Source organism: Cucurbita moschata, unplaced genomic scaffold (assembly GCF_002738365.1).
Source record: "Cucurbita moschata cultivar Rifu unplaced genomic scaffold, Cmos_1.0 Cmo_Scf00001, whole genome shotgun sequence".
Lineage (NCBI taxonomy): Eukaryota > Viridiplantae > Streptophyta > Magnoliopsida > Cucurbitales > Cucurbitaceae > Cucurbita > Cucurbita moschata.
Window position 1 is genome coordinate 2,955,861 of NW_019268517.1, and position 22,137 is coordinate 2,977,997.

The 22,137-nt window shown below is 35.6% G+C and overlaps 4 protein-coding genes across 19 annotated transcripts; 1 reads left to right on the top strand and 3 right to left on the bottom strand.

The window, feature by feature from the left end:
* Window positions 1-414: 414 nt before the first annotated feature.
* On the bottom strand, window positions 415-4,310 carry LOC111441153 (light-sensor Protein kinase-like). The gene is made up of 2 exons (XM_023078102.1): window positions 1,996-4,310; window positions 415-1,099 (listed from the first exon to the last, which is right to left on the bottom strand). The coding sequence occupies exons 1-2, from the start codon at window positions 3,905-3,907 to the stop codon at window positions 954-956; spliced, it is 2,058 nt and encodes a 685-aa protein (XP_022933870.1). The 5' UTR covers window positions 3,908-4,310; the 3' UTR covers window positions 415-953.
* A 1,338-nt stretch (window positions 4,311-5,648) lies between these two features.
* Window positions 5,649-6,298, top strand: LOC111441255 (arabinogalactan peptide 20-like). The gene is made up of 2 exons (XM_023078261.1): window positions 5,649-5,857; window positions 6,002-6,298. The coding sequence occupies exons 1-2, from the start codon at window positions 5,716-5,718 to the stop codon at window positions 6,109-6,111; spliced, it is 252 nt and encodes an 83-aa protein (XP_022934029.1). The 5' UTR covers window positions 5,649-5,715; the 3' UTR covers window positions 6,112-6,298.
* Window positions 6,299-11,253: 4,955 nt separating this feature from the next.
* On the bottom strand, window positions 11,254-18,192 carry LOC111441199 (pathogenesis-related genes transcriptional activator PTI6-like). Of its 13 annotated transcripts, none has more exons than XM_023078233.1 (4): window positions 18,074-18,192; window positions 15,351-15,481; window positions 15,027-15,153; window positions 11,254-12,281 (listed from the first exon to the last, which is right to left on the bottom strand). In XM_023078233.1, the coding sequence occupies exon 4, from the start codon at window positions 12,247-12,249 to the stop codon at window positions 11,443-11,445; it is 807 nt and encodes a 268-aa protein (XP_022934001.1). In that variant the 5' UTR covers window positions 12,250-12,281; window positions 15,027-15,153; window positions 15,351-15,481; window positions 18,074-18,192; the 3' UTR covers window positions 11,254-11,442. The 13 variants fall into 13 exon arrangements, 9 of the variants coding, with proteins under 9 accessions (XP_022934001.1, XP_022933977.1, XP_022933985.1 ...); XM_023078209.1 differs by having other exon boundaries at window positions 15,351-16,517; XM_023078217.1 differs by having other exon boundaries at window positions 18,071-18,192.
* Window positions 18,193-20,806: 2,614 nt separating this feature from the next.
* Window positions 20,807-22,041, bottom strand: LOC111441169 (NDR1/HIN1-like protein 6). Of its 4 annotated transcripts, none has more exons than XM_023078147.1 (3): window positions 21,915-21,989; window positions 21,824-21,877; window positions 20,807-21,576 (listed from the first exon to the last, which is right to left on the bottom strand). In XM_023078147.1, the coding sequence occupies exon 3, from the start codon at window positions 21,552-21,554 to the stop codon at window positions 20,817-20,819; it is 738 nt and encodes a 245-aa protein (XP_022933915.1). In that variant the 5' UTR covers window positions 21,555-21,576; window positions 21,824-21,877; window positions 21,915-21,989; the 3' UTR covers window positions 20,807-20,816. The 4 variants fall into 4 exon arrangements, with proteins under 4 accessions (XP_022933915.1, XP_022933901.1, XP_022933893.1 ...); XM_023078133.1 differs by having other exon boundaries at window positions 20,807-21,588; window positions 21,915-21,952; XM_023078125.1 differs by having other exon boundaries at window positions 21,824-22,041.
* Between the last annotated feature and the right edge of the window lie 96 nt (window positions 22,042-22,137).

The following is a 22,137-nucleotide window of genomic DNA, read 5'->3' on the forward strand; positions in this document are numbered from 1 at the left end:
TAACTTAACTAAAAGCAATTGTTTTAGAGATCGAAGAACGAAAGAAAATGAGTATGGTTTAAATTTAGTGACGGCTGTTACCTTAGTTTTGGCTAGGTTGTTCAGTGAGTATTGAACACAGGTTATCTATGCCAATGACAACCCAAGTTTTAGTTGGTTCACTTACTCGAAGAGTAAGTATTGCATAATCACGGGACATGAATCATAGGCTTAAGCATAGGTTGTTTGTGTCAGCCAATAGCGACCCAAGTTTTAGTTGGTTCACTTACTCGAGAGTAAGTACTGTATAATCACGAGATATGAATCATAGGTTTAAGCATAGGTTGTTTGTGTCAACGACGGCCCAAGTTCAATCGGCTCAGTTACTCGAGGATAAGTGCTGCACAATCGCTTTACAATTCCAAAAAGAGTGCGGACACGAAATTAAATTCCCATTCCCAATGTTATAACCAGCATCAAAGGAATACATCTGATATGAAATCTGGTTTTAGTAAAGAAATTTGAAGCATTGTTTCCATTTTTACATGAATTCTTGACCTCTCCCCCTTCGTCCTCTTCCGATGGGGGTGTGCAGCAGGGCAGGTAGGGAACCTCCTCGCAGCGTGCAGTGTTTGGGTTGTTGCTTTCATTTACATGTTCATGAGCTGCAGTTAGAATTTAAGATGAACACCAAAACTCTGAAAGAGATATATTGTTTGATCCATTATTCCCCACTTCCTCTGATTGCTCTCTAAGACCCATAATTCCTATTATATACAAAATATGTTGGATCATTCTCATCTTCAAAACACAGCTCCAAACACAGTGCCATGGCCTTTTCCACCCACCCTTCTAGGGAAGAAGAAGAAGAAGAACTTGTCTGTGACGCCCATTGTTCCGGGAACGTTCATGAGCATGTCGATGCGTAAATCATGAGAGTGTAACCATCTACGTCGATACTCGTTCCTTGGCTTTTAGGGTAGCTCAGAATCTGAGGCGTGGCCAGATAATCTTCTAACCTTTGGAGTCATTGCTATAAGCTGGCTTTCAGAATTCATTCTCATGCTACGCCCTCGAGGACTGATTTGTGGTGGCCTTGAAAATCGTCCTTGCGGTGTACCTATGGGATGGAGCCAACAACCATCTGTTAGTATCAGTTTCAGTTTGTTCGTTCACGAAGATCATAAAAGAATGAGCTTTAACATGTAACGGCTCAAGCCCACTGCTTGCAGGTATTATTCTTTTTGGGGTTTTCCCTTTCGGGATTCCCCTCCAAACGCGTCTACTAGAAAGAGGTTTCCACACCGTCATAAAAAATACTTCATTCTTCTCCCCCAACCGATGTGGGATCTCACAATCCACCCCCTTTGGGGCTTAGCCTCCTCATTGGTATTATCGTCCAGTGTCTGACTCTGATACCATTTGTAACAGAGCAAGTCTACCGCTAGCAAATATTATCCTCTTTAGGCTTGTTTCCCCTCAAGAGACTTTTCCTTCCAAGCTTTCCCTCAAAGTTCTTAGAACGTGTTGCTAGGGAGAGGTTTCCACACCCTTGTAAAAAATGATTCGTTCTCCTCCCCAATTGAGGTGGGATCTCACAATCCATCCACCTTCAAGGCTCAACCTCCTCGTTGGCACATCATCCGATGTCTAGCTCTAATACCATTTGTAATAGAGCAAACCCACCGTTAGTAGATATCGTCCTCTTTGGTCTTTCCCTCTCAAGCTTCCATCAAGGTTTTTAAAACACGTCTACTAGGGGCTTTCCCTTTTGGACTCTCTCTCAAGGTTTTTAAAACACGTTTGCTAGGGGCTTTCCCTTTTGGACTTTCCCTCAAGGTTTTTAAAATGTGTCTGCTAGGAAGAGGTTTTCACACCTTTATAAAAAGTGTTCCGTTCTCCTTCCTAACCGATGTGGGATCTCACATAACAAGTGGCTGCCGTCCTCAGTTAGCTAACAACAAAGGGATGTTTCAAGCAGTAATTGAAGTAAGCATGAGAAATAAGGAGATGAACCTGGTAGCTTATTGAGCTTAACATCAGAACTGTTCTTTGACAATGAAAGCCTCCTGTTGATGCTTTCACGTGAAACTGGCAATCTTTTTTCAACCAGCGTTGGGAAAGGCTCATCCGTAGAGGATGCCGTTTCATCCCCACAAGCTGAGGCGCCATCACTTCCTGATTCTGAGGTATCTTTAACAACGCTGCTGCCACCAGTTTTCTCTTTTTCAACGATTCTGAAAACAAACATCTGAAATGGGATATCTACTATTGCTGATGATCCCCAACGTGACAACTTCCTCAACAAACATGACTCAATGTCACAGTAATCCACCGCCGGCGTAGCGGGATCGGTCTGACTACTATAATCAGGATGCATCGCAACAAATCGCTTTACATACCGAAGAATCCTACATATCGACGAGAACCCCGGCCTTTGATTCGGGTCCGTATGCCAGCATCTCTTCGTCAAGTTTGTCACATATTTTGGCATACTGTGTGGAAAAAGTGGCCTCTCCCCTGCTCTAATGTTTCGGCTCATTTTATCCCCTTGAAGATGGCTATCCTCAAAAGGGACTTTCCCAGTCAGAAGCTCAAAACAAACCATCCCAAAGCTGTAAACATCAGATTTCTCACTATATTTACAACTCGGAGTACTTCCTGATTGATCCTGTTCTTCCAAAACTTCTGGAGCATACCATATGAACGGTAGGGATTCATTCTGATTCGAAGAGTTCTTGAACTTCACAACAGGTAGCCCAAACCCAGACACCTGAGCATGCACATACCCGTCTGTGGAACAAGCTCTTGGCTTAACCAGAATGTTGTAAGGATTCAAATCCCCATGGAAGATCTTTTTTGAGTGGAGATATTCCATACCTCTTGCGATTTGAAGCATCAAATCCAGAGCTACAGGGAGAGGAAATGGAATTCTCTTACGATACCCACAAATCTCCTTTACATAGCTTGATAAATCTCTACTCATAAGCTCCATTATCAAGAAACACTCCTTCTTTTCCTCATCAGTAAACCCACAAAGAAATCTCGTGATGTTTGGATGAGAAAGTGATAACAGTATAGATATCTCAGGAATTAAGGCTTCAATTTCCCCAAAAAAGTGCCTCATAGCGAAGCTTTCCCCTAACCATAGAATCTCTTTGTATTGACTACCACCCCCTAATCTTCTCCTAACCTGGTAATCCCTTGATCCTACTAACATAGAGCTTGGCAGCAATTTTCCTATCAAACACTCAGATCCATCTAAATTTTTAAGAAGATGATCGGTTAATCGTTGTTCATACCTGGATGAAGCAGTGAGTTTCTTCTCCCGGATCCTATTGAGTAGAAACCATCGATCTTCATTCCAAACAGTATCGATCCGATTGCAGAATTCCTGAGTAATCAAATATTGTTTCCCAAATTTCCATCTGAAAATCTTTGAATCCTTGTGTTCTTTCCTGTATTTGAAGGAGTTGATTAGCCGCTTCTTCATCATATCATCATGATCGAAACCGGAATTCTCGCCGGCTGTTTCAATGGCTTCAACGACAACAGTAATGCTGTATAACAAATTATGAACATGAAATTCGATGCAATCGTTGTTTTGATATTGCATTAGGGCTTTTACCCACCAATCTTTCGCTTCCAAACACTGTCTAATGAACCCTTCGGCTTCTTTGAATACTCTGTTTAGGTCTCGTAATGGCTGGTCCAAAACCTTCCATCGAGTGTGGCGTTCTTCGAATCGAAGATTCTGGTTCATCTCCTCCGCTATTGAATCGTACGCAAAACTCAAAACATCGAGCAAAAAACAGCACTGCCGCTGATTTATTTGAATGCTATCTTTGAATAGCATGATGGCCTTTACACTTCCCAAGGCCTCTCCGAGCTGCCGGAATTGCTCCATTGAAGAACCCAACAGCAACATAGGTTAATATTATTGTTGTTTTAGGGGAAATCAATCGGGTCGATCAAAACCAAACCTAGAAATCCGTTGAAAAAGAAACCGATTGAAAACCAGGATTCGGGTGAAAGGAAATGGAGGAGAATCAAAAGTGCGGGTGGAAGTTGAGTGAGGGAGGGGAAAGATTTTTCCACCAGAAAGTGGAAACCCGGCGAGATTTGAGGGAATCCATTGGAAAGTGGGGGGCGGGGGGTGTGTTCTTGAGATGGAAAGGATCAGAAATGAGATATTGAGAATGGAAATGGAATTGGAACGGAGAAAACTGAAGAACAGAGAGAATTAAGAGGGAAAAGAGAAGAATGTTGTCCAGAATTGGCAAGAGGTTGAAGAACGGTGGAGTTTTTTTGCCGCGAATTTCGATGGCCATAGCTTCGAGTGCAGCGCCTCTTATAATTAGTGTATTCTTTTTAACTGTTTTCTTTCTTATTTCTTATTTAACCGCCTCTTTTCTTTCTCTCTCTCTTTTAAGCGCGCCTCTTTCTTTTTTCTTTTTTCTTTTTTTACTTATTTTAATTATATATATACACTACGAAATTTAAATTGGTAGAAAAAACATTTTTAACATTTTTTTTAATATAAACATTTCTAAAAAAAAATTAAAATATATTTAATTTTTTAGATTTTTTTAAAATACATGGACGTAACTGTTACTATCCCACGTGAACTTTCCAAAGTAACACAAATACTCTTAAATTTCAAAAAAAGTTAAAAAATTTAGAGATAATTTATAAAATACAGATCCACGGTTTTGACATTAAAATTTTTTTAACATTTATAAAAGTTAAACTGTGTTCATTCTAGTTTTAAAATTACGTGGATATTAAAATATTTTTAAGTTTTTTTTTAACATGGAAGGATTAATGAAATATTTTAAATTAAAAAAAATGAGGAATAATATTTTTTAAATAAAGTATTACCCAAAACAATTTTTAATTTTTTTTTAATTTAAGAATATTTTTGAAACAATCAACAAAATTTAGAGATATTTTTATTAATTTAGCGTATAATTTTTTGGTTTAAATAATACTCTGACCTTTCAAACTCAATATAGAATTGTTCCAAGCAAAACATACTTAATTTTAAAGTTTTTATGATCGAGTCATTGAAAAGGAAGGTCTACATTGTTTGTATAGATAATACATTTCAAATTTTGTAGCCATTTCTTAACGATCCTATTTATAGAATCACTCTCATTAGAATGTGAGCTCAGTTCATTCGTGTACTCTTTTATTTGAGTGTCATATTTGATACAGTGAAAGAACGTCATATAAGAATTTAAAAACACTTCAAATGGGTTTAAATGGAAAATTTCTTAAATAAACATTAACCAAAACAAATTATTTAATATTTTTTATAAAATTTAATTTTGAACCTAATCAATTAGTTAATTTTTTTAAAATCATTTTTAAATTTTAAGGTCTAATAATAAATTATAATGCAGCCTCAACCTAATTTAAATGGTAATAAGTATTAGTAATGTAATTAGAATTTTATCTATTTTAAATTGTAATTAATAATGTTTAGTTTATTATATCGCTCAAATTTGCTAAATTGTAATTTTTTTTTAAACAAAAAATAAATTATGGTTAAAATTTTTTAAAATAAAATAAAATAAAAAATGTGGAGCCCACGCAGAGTAGCCATGGCCGGTTTCTTCTCTGTGCTCTGTTTCTATAAAACCAAATCCCCACATTATCCTCCGATCTCTCTCTTTCTCTCTCTTCTTCATCATTTCTTCCACAGATTTGTTTCTTTGGAGAGGGACAGCAACAATGGCGTCGTCGTCCTCCGATTCTACTCCTACGGCCTTCTCTGGCTTCTTCACATGCTTCGCTCTCATCTTCTTCATTCTATCGCCACTCGTTCACGCGCACTCTTCGGCTTCTGCTCCCGCTCCCGCTCCCGCTAGCGACGGTAATCTACGCATCTGATTTCTAAGCTCCATCAGTTTTTGTGTCTGCATTGTTCTTTTTGTTGATTGATGATGATGATGATGAATGTAGGTTTTTCAAATTTTTGATTTGGAAGTGATTTGTTGACAATTTTGTGTAAAATCAGGGACCTCCATAGACCAGGGGATTGCGTACGTGTTGATGCTGATGGCGTTGGTTCTCACATATCTCATCCATCCTCTCGATGCATCTTCCTACCAATTTTTTCTGAAATGAGCTCTAGGATTGTAGCAATGTTGGCGCTGTTTTTCGGATTTTTGAAGATGCGGTTAGTGGATAAATCATGAAGTAAGGCCAACTTTCTTGCTCTCGTTGTGATAAATGTAGGGTTGAAGAGGAATTTTCATGTTGAGTTTGCCAGATTTTGATCCATTCTTTTATTTATTGATTGTTTAATCCATTACTTTCAATTTTGTTATCATAATTTATTCATTGGATCCATTTTTCAAAGCTTTTCATGTCTGCAACTTGTTTGATTGATGTTAGAGGTTAGATTAGAGAGTTGGAAGCCACCATTATTTTCTTCTAATGTTAGGGATCTTGGATAGCATAGGATATATTGCCTCCACTTTTCCATTTTCATATTTAGGAGTATCTTGAACAATGTAAGGAAAGATTGGGATTGGATTTGTTGGATGAAAGTCTCATGTCCCCTAATTTAGGGAATGATCATGGGTTTATAATCAAAGAATACTCTCTCGAGGCCTTTTGGGGAAGCCCAAAGCAAAGCCATGAGAGCTTATGCTCAAAGTGGACAATATCATACCATTGTGGAAAGTCGTGTCTATCTAACATGGTATCAAGGTCATGGCCTAAACTTAGTCATGTCAATGGAATCCTTTAACGTTGAACAAAAGGCTCCAAAAGAAAAAGGAGTCGAGGCCACTCGAAGGCCTAGTAAAAAATGACTAAGACTCCAAAAGAAAAGGAGTCTAAGCCTCGATTAAGGGGAGGCGTACTTCGTTCGAGGGGAGAGTCCCACATCGGCTAATTTAGGGAATGATCATGAGTTTATAATCAAAGAATACTCTCTCCATTGGTATAAAGCTTTTTGGGGACAATATCATACCATTGTGAAGAGTCGTGTTCATCTAACCGAATTTAAAATAGATCGAGATTAGAGGTCTCTTCCATAGAAGCGAAGTTGTCCTCTAGGCATCCAAATATTTCCGGCCAAGAGAATCTGTGGCTGTGGAAAGGAGATTAGTTGAGCTTACAAAGAGATTAGTCATGGAGTCTTCTGTGTGGGTGTCTGTTTGACAACTTCGTAGAAAGATAAGACTATCCCGATGGAGGGATCAATTCCTGTAAACATCCCTTTCAATCCTCCATCCCTGTCTCAAAGTAAACAGTTTCAGTGTGTGAAATTTTGATAAAAGACCAAACACATCGTGTCTAAGCATAATGGAACTCATATTCAACTCCAAGAATAACTAGTAATGGTAATGGTAATGGAAACCCTGGTACTAAGATTGCTACTACTTACCTCCAAGTTTCTGCCAGAGTTGTTCTCGTATTCATCCCAAATGCCCTTTCAAGATCTCTCTGCAAAAGGAACGTTCCTAGCCATTTGTTCTCTGCAAAAGAAACACCAGCTGACAACCAAATAAAACGTTTTATTTTTTGATGAGGGAAGAAAATTTGTTCTAGATTCTTTTAAACTAAGAGTTAAGCGAACCAACTAGGGTCGAGATGTTAGGCCATAGAAACATTCCTAGCCATCATCTCAGTGATGTGAAAGGTTTATATGTTAGGCTGAGTTTCAAGCTTGAGAGTTAAGGGAAAGCAAACCCTCCACAAAGACAAAATGTCGAAGGGATGGATTAACGAGGATGGCAGAAAGAACGGAGGCTCCAGCCGCCGAAAGGGCTAGAGAGTATTAGAACGGTGAAGTTGTTGAGAATTTTTGGGAGGGAGTCTCACATTTCCTAACTAGGAGATGGCTTTTTGGATAACAAAAAAAACAAAGTCACGAGAGCTTATGCTTAAAGTGGATAATATCATATTATTATGGAGGTCGTAGTTTCTAACATGGTACCATAGTCATATCTTTAACTTAAACATGTTAATTGAATCATCAAGTGTGAAACAAAGAAGTTGGTAGCCTTAAAAGTGTTGTCAAAAGTGACTTAAGTGTCAAACAAAAAGTGTATTTTGTTTGAAGACTCTAGGAGGAGTCAAATCTTGATTAAGGAGAGGCTGTTCGAGAGCTACATAGGTCTTGGAGGAGACTCTATGGTATACTTTGTTTGAGGGGAGGATTGTTGGGAGGGAACCTGAAGTGGATGGTCGTGAATTTGTAAGTAAGGAATACATTTCAGTTAGTCTGAAGCATTTTGAAAAAACCAAAAGCAAAGTCACGAGAGCTTATACTTAAAATGTACAATATCGTTCCGGGAGGCCCAGATTTATGGGAAAATAGGGTAGACTAATTTCAATGAACGAGAAAGAAAATTGAGGCATTTAGATCATGAATCCAAGAGGCAAGCGAATTGGGCTCTCTCTTCTACAGAGATATAAACGATTTTGTGTGAAATTGTGAAGCTCCAACCAATTTTCATTTACAATATTAGTAATATTTGCTCGAATAAAAAGTTAAACATATTTATCTACTTTTTATTATATCTTAAGTACATAAATGTTTAATTATTAATTTTGATAACATATACATATAAATTTAGTCTCTATTTTTAATTCAAAAATTAAATCTTTTTGAGTTCGTTGAATTTAGTTTAATTAGTTATTATCTTTTCATCTCAAAGGTATAAAACTACCTATAATTTCTAGTTTATTGAATTGTTTATATTATCTTTTCATGTCAAAGGTATAAAACTACCTATAATTTCTAGTTTATTGAATTGTTTATAAACGTGTTAAATTAGTTTCAATTTTATGCTTCATTTGTGGTTCTGTTCTACGAATGATTGGACGAATCAAGTTGCCTTAATTATGGTTCATTTAATTGTGTGATGATTTCACTCATCAACGATCCTTAATTTTGATGCATTCAAATGTTTTCTTACGACACAACGATTGTTCTACATTAAGATGACAGCAAAGATGTAATGGAAGCAAGTGTGAAAAGAACGAGCCAAAACTATCTAAAGAAAAAAATACATAGAAATAAACATATTTTCAATAGATTCTTATTAGCCTCTCATGTTTCATGATTTGTCCTAATTTTTGTTCTTTTTTTTTCTTTTTCTTTAAAACACCTTTTATACTTTATAAATAGCATATAATGAATGTAGGTATATTAACGTTAGATATTATGGTACCCTCCGAAATTAATTAAAAATAAACTATTATCTTATCTTTTGTTTTCATTCTCTAATATAAATAAATAAATAAAAATAATCTTTAAACAAACATAATAATTATTAACCTTTTATAAAATATTCTAAAATTATTGGGAAGGAAGTAACTAAACTCAAAATGAGAAAAAGAATGGGAGACGTATTACATATATATATATATATATACATATATATATATATCCTGGTCCGAGGACATCTCTAATTACGACTAGTTTTGTGAGTATTATAAACTAGTTTTCATGCATTTCGACTAATCTTGTAAGAGAACCGTTGGAATGGTAAATTCCTTTATTTTTAGTATAGCAAAGACGAGACATGAGAATATTACACAAGAATATTTGATTGAGATTTAAATCGATCTACCAACAAGATCGATCATATTAAGTTTGAATGATTTTAAACATGTAACATAAACTACATAGAATTGCAAAGAAATTGAGTTCGAAAAAAACCTAACCTACATAGAATTGCAAAGATTAAAGAATTAGATTCCTATTCTATTTGTTGTTTTTTCTTTTCTTTGAACCGGGAGGAATCGAATAAAACCTACCAAGTTTTAAGGAATGGTTATCACGAGCATTGACTACTTTTTTTAAGTCCACGCTCGTCACAAAAGGCTAGACATTTACAACATCAATCGTTTCTCAATAAACTTAGCCGAGGGTTCGAAAGCAAGATCTCTAGGTAGGTGTTATTCAAGACCGTGAGTTTTATTCAATGGGAGTATTTATTGTGCCAAGCATATAAGAAATTCATCGATACTTCATCTCCGAGAACCAGTACACAAGCACATTTTCTAGTCGACGTTTCAAATTATTCCCTCGAACACTAACATTGGACGTTTGGACCTTTCTTAGGTAGGAGAATACGAGCATATCTAGCTGACGATTAATAACGAGACGAATAGAATCAACATTCAACCATTTATAAAATAACCAACCAAATGAATAGTAGTAAGTAATTGGACTTCAAAATTGGTACAAATATATAAAATAAAAAATAAAAAAATAAAAATTAAAAAAAAAAGGAAATAAAATGTGGGACCACAAGAAACCTCGTACAAGCTGTCTGCTGTTAGAGGGCTAAATTATTTTCCAACAATATAACATTTATTTCAAAACCTAACTACCATGATGTGCATTGCCTCTTCTATCATTCTCGTGTGCTCTCTTCTATAGCGCCCGATCAATCGAAATTTAGAGGGTCGAAAGCTTGCCTACAACTTGCATCGGGTAACAATTTCATACTTGATTCTGTAACTCAAATTTGGTGAGTCCCAATTTCTTCATTAAAATTGGTTTTAAATCTATCGATTTCTATCTTAATTTCTAATTTGACGATTCCGGTCCGTTCAAATCATTATTAAACTATCTTCTATTTCTGTAATAACCCAAATTCATCACAAGTAGATATTGTCTATTTTGGTCTGTTACGTATCACTGCCAACCTCACACTCTCATAAAGAATATTTCGTTCATCTTTCCAATTGATGTGGGATCTCACAATCCACGCGTACGGAGCCTCACAATCCACCCGTTCGGAGCTTCACAATCCACCCCTACGGAGCCCATTGTCTTACTGGCACTCATTCCCTTATCCAATCGATGTGGGACCCCCCAATCTACCTCCCTTCAGGATTCAGCCTCCTCACTGGCACATCGCCCGGTGTCTAACTCTGATACTATTTGTAACGGCCCAAACCCACTACTTGTAGATATTACTACGATGAATTAACCTAGAAATTTAAATAGAAAATATGGCAATGACTCGTATATAAATGATTTATAGGATTTAACCAAACTATAATAATCAAATTGAACTTAAACTTATATAGGGTTTAATCAAATTGAACTTAAACTCAGATTAAATTCAAACCAAAAACACTGAATTAGGTTTTTATTTTATGTTTCAAAATTCAAATACAGTGTTAAATTTCATAGTCAAAATTCAAAAAGCAAAAATGAAAGAGAATAAAGTATTTAGATACTCAAATAGAGTTATGAACTTAGCCATATTTATTGAAATATATATCAAATTTAGAAAAAAGTTGATTACATAAAGTTTAACCTTCACTATTCTATTTCCATACAATACAATTCACTCCAAAAAATAAAAAGCATATAAATAAAACATATGTTAGAATACAAATTTAAAGGCAACGAAATTTTAAAATTTAATAATAACAAAATAAATAAAATAAATTAAAAAAGATAGCGAATTTGTCAGTCTGTCAGTGAGTGAGTGAAATACTAAAGGTTGGATCTTGAAAATAATTCTCAACATCCCATTTGCATGATTCGAAATCCATCGGAATGTCGCCGAAATCTTCCACTTCGTCGGAATTTATGGGCTGTGGGGTTCTTGAATTGAACAACAAACTGTTGGAATTCCGATCATATAACCAATTTAATTCCATTTCTAATGCTGATTCTTCGTTTACATGCTCAATGGGTCTCCAAATTTGTTCTTCTAATCTCAAAACGGAAGTCGGAGAGCACAGACACCGAGATTCTTCTCTATCGGAAATCGCCACCGCCACCGCCACCGCCAGCGGCGGCGGAGTTAGAAGTGTGGTAACAGTACTTTTGGAAATGGGAGCTTCGGCGAAATTGGTTAGAGCGTTGGGGCCTTTAAGGCGGACGGCGGCTTGGTCGTACACGACGGCAGCTTCCTCCGGCGTGTCGTAGGTACCAAGCCAAACTCTAGTCCGCCGGAAAGGGTCTCTGATCTCGGCAGCCCATTTCCCCCACGGCCGTCGCCTAACTCCCCGGAACTTTCTGTAACTCTTCGAGTTACGCAGCGGTTCAGCTCCCGATTTCAGCGACGATTTTTTGGAACTACGAGTGAGAAGCCTGATCTCAGTCACGTGGCGTTTGACGTGGCGGATGGAGATTGGCTCTTCGTCTTCCCCACTCGAGGAATCGGTGGCGTCGCCGTCGGTGAACGAAATTCGAACCAATTTGGTCTCCGTCGCCGATTTGTGGGTGGTGGTTCGGATTTCTCTGAACCTAATTCCGCCGGAACAAACTCGACCCATTAATGGAGACTCGAATTTGATGGCTCTCTAAGCTTTTCAAAAGAAGAGAACAGAAGAGAAGGTTCAGTGGCTGAGCAGAGCAGAGCAAGAGGGCCGGTTTTATAGGAGCGGTCTGTCCTTTTTCTTTTTGCGAGGAATTTTTAAAAAGTAATAAGGATAATTAATTAAGTATAAATTTGAAAGATTAAGAGTCGCCGCGTATTTGATCCGAAAGTAGTGGTTTCGATATATATATATATATATATATATATATATATATATATATATATATATATTTCTATATAAACAGATAATTAGTAGACATTATTTGGTTTGGGTGAAGAGTGTGAGGCCAAGACATTAAAGGAACTGTCATTCTCATTAGATGTTATCACAAATATTCATTTTCTTCACGTGATTTTCCATTATTTTTGGATTTAATGAAGCTGTAGACAAAAGATCCAAACACCTGATCAGATTCAGAACCCCCTGCCCACAACTAATTTAATTTTTTTTTTTTTGTCTATCTCTAAAATTAGAAAAGTATAACCTTTTGTTAATATCGCTTAAGTCCAAAGATGGTGAGGGAGACCGACAAGAACGAGAGAGACCAACAAGAATGAGAGACAAGAGCGTTCTTTCTACCATACATATGCAAATTTGTTACTAGAGAATTTTTCGAAGTTTGATCCATATGATATAGAAAGTCTCTACTCTTCTTGTACTTGAGGAAGCAATCAAAAAATGTCATAGCTGTCGAAAAGTCCATTAAAATGAAGGGAGAAGGGTAAAGTGAGAGGGGAAGAAAACTAGAGATGAAATAAAAACAATATTACATAAATATTTCTTAGACATTGACATAAGGTTTCCATGTTGAAATTCATTTTGGCACAATTTTTTAGGCCTTCTATAAAAAAAAAAAAGAAAATCAAATGATTAGGCTCTTGACTTCTTTTATCTCGAAATTAGGACAAATTATACTTTGTTCTAGTACTTTGGGTGGGAGAATTTGACCTTATACTCTCTAGATGGATAACATACTTTTAACGATTAAAATGTTGATATGATTAAATTTATAATAATCCATCTACTAAACTTTTTAATTGATTAGTGATTTAACTACTAATCGACCCTATGCTAGTTTGAAGGGAATCTCCAACGTCCTCGCCCCTCTGTTGGGTAATGGTCCAAAATTTAATTATTGGGAACTTAAACCAAACAAACAGAGCACGTAATAACCCTGTTGTTGGCAGAATTGGCAGGGTGATGGATATTATGTGCCTTAGAATTTAAGTTTTTAAGAAGATGAATAGTTTCGGACAATTATTGTCCGAAAGGGAAATCTGAGGTGAAGTTCATGTCCACCTACGTTCGAAGATAAGTTGGAAGAGATGGCAAAACCAACTTGAGCATACCAAAGGACAACACAACATTTAATAATTTCATTCTTATTGGGAGTGGGATGTAGGAATTGTCCCACTTTCTTTGTCAACCAAATTGCAGCCCTTAATCTATTTCTATTGATATAGAGAGAGAGATAATAATAAATTGACTTGGAAATGGTAGGTGGAAGAAGCAGACATTTCATCCAAATTTGTCCACTACCACAACACAATGTCGAGACGTTTTCTTTCGGTTTTGATTTCCATTTGAATTGGCTGAGGATAAGCATCACAAGAATTTTGGAACAATAGAAACTCCCTTCGATTTTTTATTAGTCAACCGAGTTGTGGTTAAAACTGTTGAGGATTGAGGATTATTGGGAGTGAGTCCCACGTCGGTTAATTTAGGGGAAGATCATGGATTTATAAGTGAGGAATACTATCTCCATTGGTATAAAGCCTTTTGAGAGAAGCCCAAAGCAAAGTCACAAGAGCATATGCTCAAAGTGGACAATATCATACCATTGTGAAGAGTCGTGTTCGTCTAACATGATATCAGAGCCATGCCCTAAACTTAGCCATGTCAATAGAATCCTCAAATATCGAACAAAGAATTGTGAGCCTCGAAGGTGTAGTCAAAAGTGACTAAAATGTCGAACAAATGGTGTACTTTGTTCGAGGGCTCTAGAGAAAGGAGTCGAGCCTCGATTAAGGGGAGGCTATTCAAGAGCTCCATAAGCCTCGGGGGAGGCTTATAGTGTACTTTGTTCAAGGGGAGAACTGTTGAGGATTATTGACGGTGAGTACCACATTAGTTAATTTAGTGGAATATCATGGATTTATAAGTGAGGAATACTATCTCCATTGGTTTGAGGCCTTTTGGGGAAACCCAAAGCAAAGCCACGAGAGCTTATGCTCAAAGTGGACAATATACCATTGTAGAGAGTCGTGATTTCTAACAGAAATGACCGAGGATAAACATCACAAGAATTTTGGAACAATAGAAACTCCCTTCGATTTTTTATTAGTCAACCGAGTTGTGGTTAAAACTACTATTATCTGGAGCTATATTAAGCTCAACTTAAATCTAGATCGAAGTTCTGTGCAAAAAAAGAAGTCCTATATCCAAGAACATATGGGTTTTCATTACCATAAAAATCTAGATCCAAGTACAGTCTGCTTTTCAGTGGGAAAGAGTTATGAAGCTTTCCTAGTGTTTTATTGTCGACTAAGGTCTTGGTTATGTAGATCCCTGCCCTCCAGCCCACCCCACTAGTATTATCCTCTTCGTTTGCAGCAAAAATAGTACAAATAGTTTCTCAATTTCTAAAGAAAAATGTCTAGATCCAAGCAAAAAATGAAAGGCAGTTGACACAATGAATGGACAAACTTTAGACGATGGAAAAGATCACATACCCTCAGAATTCAAGTGGGGGTGGAAATGCAATTGGAGCAGCTCGGCGCTCTGGCCCATTTTCCGCCTTTATCCTCCATCATCCATAAGAAGCCATGATGCGAGATAGTTTCTTCACTGGCTTGAAATCTAGGATTAATATTCACAGGTCATGGAGCTGTACGAAATCAAATCCATATAATTGATATAAATTAGTCGAACATGAACTTAAAGCATCATGTTGATTTTAAATTGAACGACATAGAATTATTTCAATCACTCCTAATAGAATATAGTACAGAAAATTTTCATTTATACATGAGAACCAACAGTGACATCCCTCATACCCTTCCCATAATACAAACGAGCCCATCGCATATTTTTTTAGTCCAGCTCCTTGTAGTTGTCTCATACTTGGCCCTATCGGTCTTGTATAAATGAGAAATTTCTGGCACTAGTAGATCATCTGGGTTGGCATCTGTCGAAAGGGAGCAAATAGAAAGTAACACCAGAATATGAAACAGAAACCCTTCCCAACCATTGAAAAACTGTATAATTAATCGAAGCTAGGAAAAAAGTGAAATGGATATGCAGAAAATGATTGACAATCACTATGTATTCTCAATAATGTTAGCCAAAGATGCTGAAGAGCAGACAACGATTCAATATTCTAGAATAAGATGCATTACACCATATATATCATAAGAAAATGAACAGGATTTTTGGCGGAAGGCAATAGACTTTCTCAGAAAACATACCATGGTCTCCCTGTGTCAACATTGGCCAGTGACCCCTTGGTACCCATTGCACTACTCAAATGATAAGTAACCCTCACAAGTTTACAGTATAAATTTCATAAAAATGAAATCTAACCAGGATATCATGCTGTCACCCAAGAGCAACATGTGTGCATTTTATATGCTCCATATATGGTTGCAATCATACTTTCTCAGCGGTTGGTCTAAGTTGTTTGCTTAGTGTTTTCACCTAACACGTTCTTGGATTTAAATTTTTTTTATGTCCTGATGGCTCACTATAATTTGGATTGATGACTATTACTATAATTAGAGAAATATTGTAATAAAATAAAGATGACATGAAATGTGACAACTGTTCAGAGTGTTGAGCACTAAAGTACAATTGCCATCACATTACTACATCAATATGCCCGAGTACCATGAACGAAATTATATCAACAAAATGGGGGTTTCTGTTTTTTTTTTCCCCTCTTTAATATATGCACATAATGATAGTGCCTTGATACCCTAGTTAAGCAATAAAATTGTAAATGTTGATCAACAGGCAACTCAAAGAATTTGATCCAAAGCCATAGTGTAAAAAAGGCACAAGATAATAAAATTCAAACATCTAGGAGTTTAATGTTAAAATTGTCATTGAGAAGTCAAAACCCTTGATATAGTCAAAGCTGGACTCCATTGCTCTTTCAAGATGTCCAAGCAAATACTACCGTTAATGTTAATGTTTGGGTGAAAAACCATTGTCCTGAAAGCAACCTAGACAAATGATAAACTGAAGCAACGTAAAAAGTTGTAGGTAAGGACTCCCGTGACATAATAAATGATACATAGCAATAATCCTACAATCTCACAAAACTAAAAATTTTATCAAGGAAGAAGGAAAACAGAAGAGAAGAGAAAGAAAAGACTCCATCCCCCACGATAGCCAATGACGGATGCAAAAACAGTCTCCAATTAGCACGACCCAATCAAAACTATTCCTAGAAGAAACAACACAAGAAATACAATCTCAACATTGCATTAAAAACCCCATCTACCCTTGAAGTGACCTTGATAGTCGGTCGTTCTTTTAAATGGATGACCTCCCCACACGAGAATAAAATATTTGCTGCCCAGTAGAAAGCTACCCGGAAATTGAAATATCATAAAATTCCTGAAATTAAGAGATAAACTCCCAAGATTTACACTATAGCATTCCAAAATCAAGAACAAGGGAGTTCCATCCACCAATGGGTGTCCAAGAACCTAAGAAGACATATCTCTGATTAAGTTAAATTTTCACCTTAATCAAGTCATTACACTTATTTTCCCCAAATCTAGTTTTCACATTTAGTTAAAGATAGCGCTACTATGGTAAAATAGGCAGTAAGCCTATTTCACAACAATAACATCTAAATCAATTTACATGAAAAATGTGCAGAAAATTATCAATAACATCCAATGTGATACGTTAAAAATCGTTCGTTATACTATTTTCCCAGTCAAACACTTTATGGCCTTTAGGTGGTCATAACTGAACTGTTTAGCTCAGGAAGTGTGAAAATAACTTCTAGCACTGACTTACTGAGTTATTAATCAAATAAGTAATAAAAACAGTGACAACACACATATTACAGACATTAGAATAATTAATAAAACAAGAACCACAATATGGTAACGGGATATAGAAATTTACTAAGTCCAAATGAATTGAAAGTGTTGACTACTCAAATCTTAAGCGGTTATACTGTTCTGAGTCTAGCTCAATTAAAAAACAACTATGATTTAAAACGTGAAAATTCATAGAATCAATTCTTTATAGTATAGAGAACTAAAGTCAAAAAGATCCATAAGCCAATAAATGTACCGGTATCTATAGTTTTTGACTCAATAGAACCTTGCTTCAATAAGCTTAACATATACATATAAATCAAACTCTAATACACGATTCAGTTTCCATATTACCGAATTCCATTCCGGAGTACAATGAATTGTTTAGAGAAGAGCCAAATTAAACCATATCCTACGCGTAAACCACAAAATTGAGAATGCAAATCAGTGCTAAGAACTCCAAAACCGATTTTCGTAGACCTCCGCATGCTTAGATAATTACAAACATGATAATTGAATTTCAGAGTTGTTACTTTTTCACGCAATCCACAAACAAACATTGCGATCCACTTAATTTCCAAATAAAAGAACAACAACGAAGTTGCTCGGAGTCTCCAATAACCGATGAAAACGAAATCACTAGACCAATCTTAGAAAGTGAAAAAAAAATATATAGAGAGAGATAGTAAAAAGGAACAAGAGTAGAAAGAATACTAAACCACCACTGCAGGAAGTAGAAGGATCTTTCTGGAGATCATTGAGCTCCTTCAGGATCCGTTTCGACGCCGTGGACGGTAGCCGAGAGAGACCTCTCCAACGAGAAAACTGAGGAAGAAAACAATCGAAACACCGCGCGCACTTTTTCGGAAATTAAAAAAAAAAATGCAGCATTTTAGGAATAATAATAATATTATTATTATTATTATTATTTCAATAATGCCGATGGTAGGATTCGAATCCCATCAGAATCTGATGGGATCTGTTACTTTAATATTTCTTTTTTCTTTTTTCTTTTTTCTTTTCCTTAATGATAGTTAATTTAGAATTTCTGAAATTAATTATAAATTAAATTTTCTTAAAAAAAAAAACTTTGTAAATTGAACTTTAGTCTTACGCCGACATAAAATTAATGTAATTCATTGTCGCTCTAATTTTATTATTATTATATTTTTAATGGGACTAGTTGTAACTGACCTCGTTAACGAGTCTATAGTCTAATAGTTGGTTAAAATTAATTCGGACTCAATTCATGCTCGGTTAATTCAAATTTTGATCAATCATCCAAGGTTAGCCCATGCTATCAAAGTACGTGTTGACTTACTCAATTCGGTCCAAATTTTGATGCAATCCATAATTGGGCCATGACTTGGCTACTAAAAATTGGATCAGCTCAACCCATGCTCAAATAGTGTTTTAAACTTATTAGGTTTGAGTCTAGATCAAATTTTGGCCAATACTTTTAAGAGACAAGTTTGGCCCGTTCGTAGCTCTAATACAATTTGTAACAATCCAAACACTAGCAAATATGACTTTGGTCCGTTGCGTATCAGCATGAACTTCACGATTTTAAAACGCGTTTGTTACAATTTTCTTCCCTTTTTATTTTGTTAGTCAAATAAATACGATGGATTAAAATACATTTTTCTTTCGTGTCTCATGAAATAAGAATAACTTTAAAAATATCTTTTAATTTTGTATTTTGTTTCAAAAACACTGTAATAATATCGTCAAAAAAAAATTAAAAAAATTAAAATACATTTACCATTAATCTCGTAGAAACCATTAATACTTTATTTCAAAAAACCGTTGAATTTTCAAAAGTTTCATTAATAATCTTAATTAAAAAAAAACTTTAAAATACCTTTAATTTAAAAAAAATTAAGAACACTTTTAAAATTAAAAAAAAAATAAAAAATACTATCGATGTATTAACTTTAAAATGTTTGGATCTAATTTGAGATAGATAGACAATTTTAGTCCATACCTTTCACAACTAGATTTTTTGTTAATTTTTTTTAAAAAAAAGGTAAAAGGCGTTAATATTACTCTTAACACGGGCAACGCTATTTTTGAACATTTTTAAAAATTAAAAATTATTAATAAAACGTTTTGAAATTCATACTTTAAAGATATTTTTTTTATATTTGTTTTGAAAATTTAGAAATAATTTTATTAATTTAGCCTTCCTAATCTAAATCTAAATCAAAGATTCAATCATACCCAAACCTAACTAAAAATCCAAGCACCAAAATTCAATATTGAATGTGATATTCCACCAAAAATAAATATTTAACACACCCAACAAAATCCCATAATACCAGTCTTAGTCCAACTTTAAATAATTGTTCATTTATTAGCCTTAAATTTAAAATAGTAATGCACCAACCAGTTCAACTAAATATTTTAAAAATTAAAAAAAAAAACAACTATTTAATATATTAACTTTACAATATTTACTTTTACTCTTAATTGTATATTCCATACGAGATTAGAATTATAACTAATCTACAACTTATTTATGAAAGAAAAATAATTATAACTTCGTTATTTGATATAAATTTAATCCAATTTTTTTTCCTTTTTTAAAATTATATTTAGTATTTTTATTACTGAGATTTAGGGTTAATATCTATCTAATTCTCGTGATTTCAAATCAGAAAGTTTGAGAAGTGATTCTTAATGGTCATCGAGTATAAAGACGGTTCGTTGACTAAGAATGTAATATAAAGTAGGTTTCAGATCTCGAGGGACTCGTCAGAATATTCTTCAAATTTTAAGGGACCATATGGAATATTCTTCAAATCTCGATGGACAAGTGTATGTTTTAAAACTTTAGAAAGTAAAAATTGGTAGTATACTCTCGGGTTATACATCTTATTCTAAAAATCATATATTCAAATTTCTGATTCCAAAGTTGTTGAAATTTTAAAAAAAATGTCAAATCGAGCAAACCCACATTTGTTAATCCAAGCCTTACAGCTAAAAAAATGTATAAATCTTGAAAGGTTTCCACACCCTTGTAACGAACGATTTGTTCCCCTCTGATTGACTAGCTCTGATACCATATATTTTGGGGTCAATGTCCTCGTTTGCACATATCCAGTGACTAGCTCTGATACTATTTGTAACAATTTAAACTCACGGCAAACAAATATTGTACGTTTTCACTTATTAGATATAACCAAGATTTCCGCACATGACAAGGTAGAGATAATATAATTTTATTATAAAAATTGAGATATAATATAATTTCATTTCATATAAACAAATTTCTTTTCCAAACAAGATGATAAAATCAAATAAAAAAGGTTACCAAAAAATGAGACCAAAATAATACCTATTTTGTTTTCTATGGTAACAAATCGCATCAACTTTTCTGTGTTTTATAAAGTTTAATCCCACTGTAATTACCAAATTTAATTTAATTGATTTAACCTTTTTTTTTTTTTTTTTTTCCTTTTTTGGTTACAGAAACCATCGGCGCAAATGGATGGAGCATTTCGGCATGTCGCCTCTGTTGAGACTTTTCAACCTCACGCCTCCGCACGTCACTTCGATCTTCACCGGCAGCATTCTCCGACCATTCACCATATATCCGATTTTCGTCTCTGCTCCGACGTTCACTATTAACTCGCCGGTCCGGTTGCCGGAGATCAACTTCCGGCCCGCTCCGCTGTCGACTGTTTCATTGCTGACTATAGTTTCGATCTTCAAACTCGTCTTGTTCTCATTAGATTGAACAAAGCTTCGCAAAATCGTTGATCCTAATTCAGTTTGAGTTCCTTCTCCAGCGGCGATTTTGATCTCGATATCGCCGTAATTCAGTGATAACTTCGAGTTAGGGTTCTTGATTTCGATACGACCGAGGGTTCTCGCGTTTAGATACGAGCCGTCCGATTTGTCGGTGACGTTCAATTTCAAGATTCGGAATAATTGGAGATGAAATACAGGGAGTTTTGGCTCAAACCAGAGGTATAAAACTCCACCAGCGGCGACAGCTACAACGATCAGAACCAGAAGGAAAAAGCAGAGGAAACAACAGCATCCACGGCAGAAGCTCCGTCGCTTCTTGTTCTTCTGGTTCATCGGCGAAGGAAGAATCAATTTCCTCGCCGACGGTCTCACCACCGGCTGAGCAGCGAGATTCAGTTCTTTATACCCCGGAGGCTTCTGGAGAACAGGTTTCAATGGCGGCTCTGTCATATTCTCTGAAATTAACGAACTCCTTCACGGAAATCTGATTTAATTACAGTCAATTCAAAATCAATGCAGAAATCGAGACAAAGAAAGAGGAATCTATTCAGTTAATCAGTCGAGTTCATGAATCGCATTAAATATTAGGAAATCGAAATCGTTTCATCCGAAAAGAACAGAACGTAATTCCATGTCACAGGAGAACCGAAATCACATTCACACGCAGAGATTTACAAATCAAAGAAGAAGAAGAAGAAGAAGAAGAAGAAGAAGGTTACCTTAGTTGAGCGAATTGCTGCCGGAAATCCGCTCTTGCGATGAGAAGGAACTGATAGAAAATGGAAGAAGAACGAATGTTATTGGCGGTGACAGAAATTTGGATGCGAGGCGTTTGGATTGGTTGCGTTGCGTAGCACAAAATCCAATTTGGTAAAACCATATGGCCTAACAACCTCTCATTCTCATTTTTGTCCCAACTCTCTTTTTTTTTCACATAAATAGAGAAAATCATATGGCTAACCCAGCGTACACACTTATCACTTGCCTCCTACCTCATTGTCATTACATAAAACTATTTTGAAAAAAAAAAAGT

Bases quoted from the DNA above. Each gene is read 5' to 3' on its own strand.
- LOC111441153 (XM_023078102.1), bottom strand. From the start codon at position 3,907: ATGTTGCTGTTGGGTTCTTCAATGGAGCAATTCCGGCAGCTCGGAGAG. The intron at 1,100-1,995 runs GTTCATCTCCTT...TCCATCCCATAG, and splicing joins TAAGCTCAATAAGCTACCAG to GTACACCGCAAGGACGATTT.
- LOC111441255 (XM_023078261.1), top strand. From the start codon at position 5,716: ATGGCGTCGTCGTCCTCCGATTCTACTCCTACGGCCTTCTCTGGCTTC. The intron at 5,858-6,001 runs GTAATCTACGCA...GTGTAAAATCAG, and splicing joins TCCCGCTCCCGCTAGCGACG to GGACCTCCATAGACCAGGGG.
- LOC111441199 (XM_023078233.1), bottom strand. From the start codon at position 12,249: ATGGGTCGAGTTTGTTCCGGCGGAATTAGGTTCAGAGAAATCCGAACC.
- LOC111441169 (XM_023078125.1), bottom strand. From the start codon at position 21,984: ATGGTTTTACCAAATTGGATTTTGTGCTACGCAACGCAACCAATCCAA. The intron at 21,577-21,823 runs GTAACCTTCTTC...ATTTCCGTGAAG, and splicing joins CAGCAATTCGCTCAACTAAG to GAGTTCGTTAATTTCAGAGA.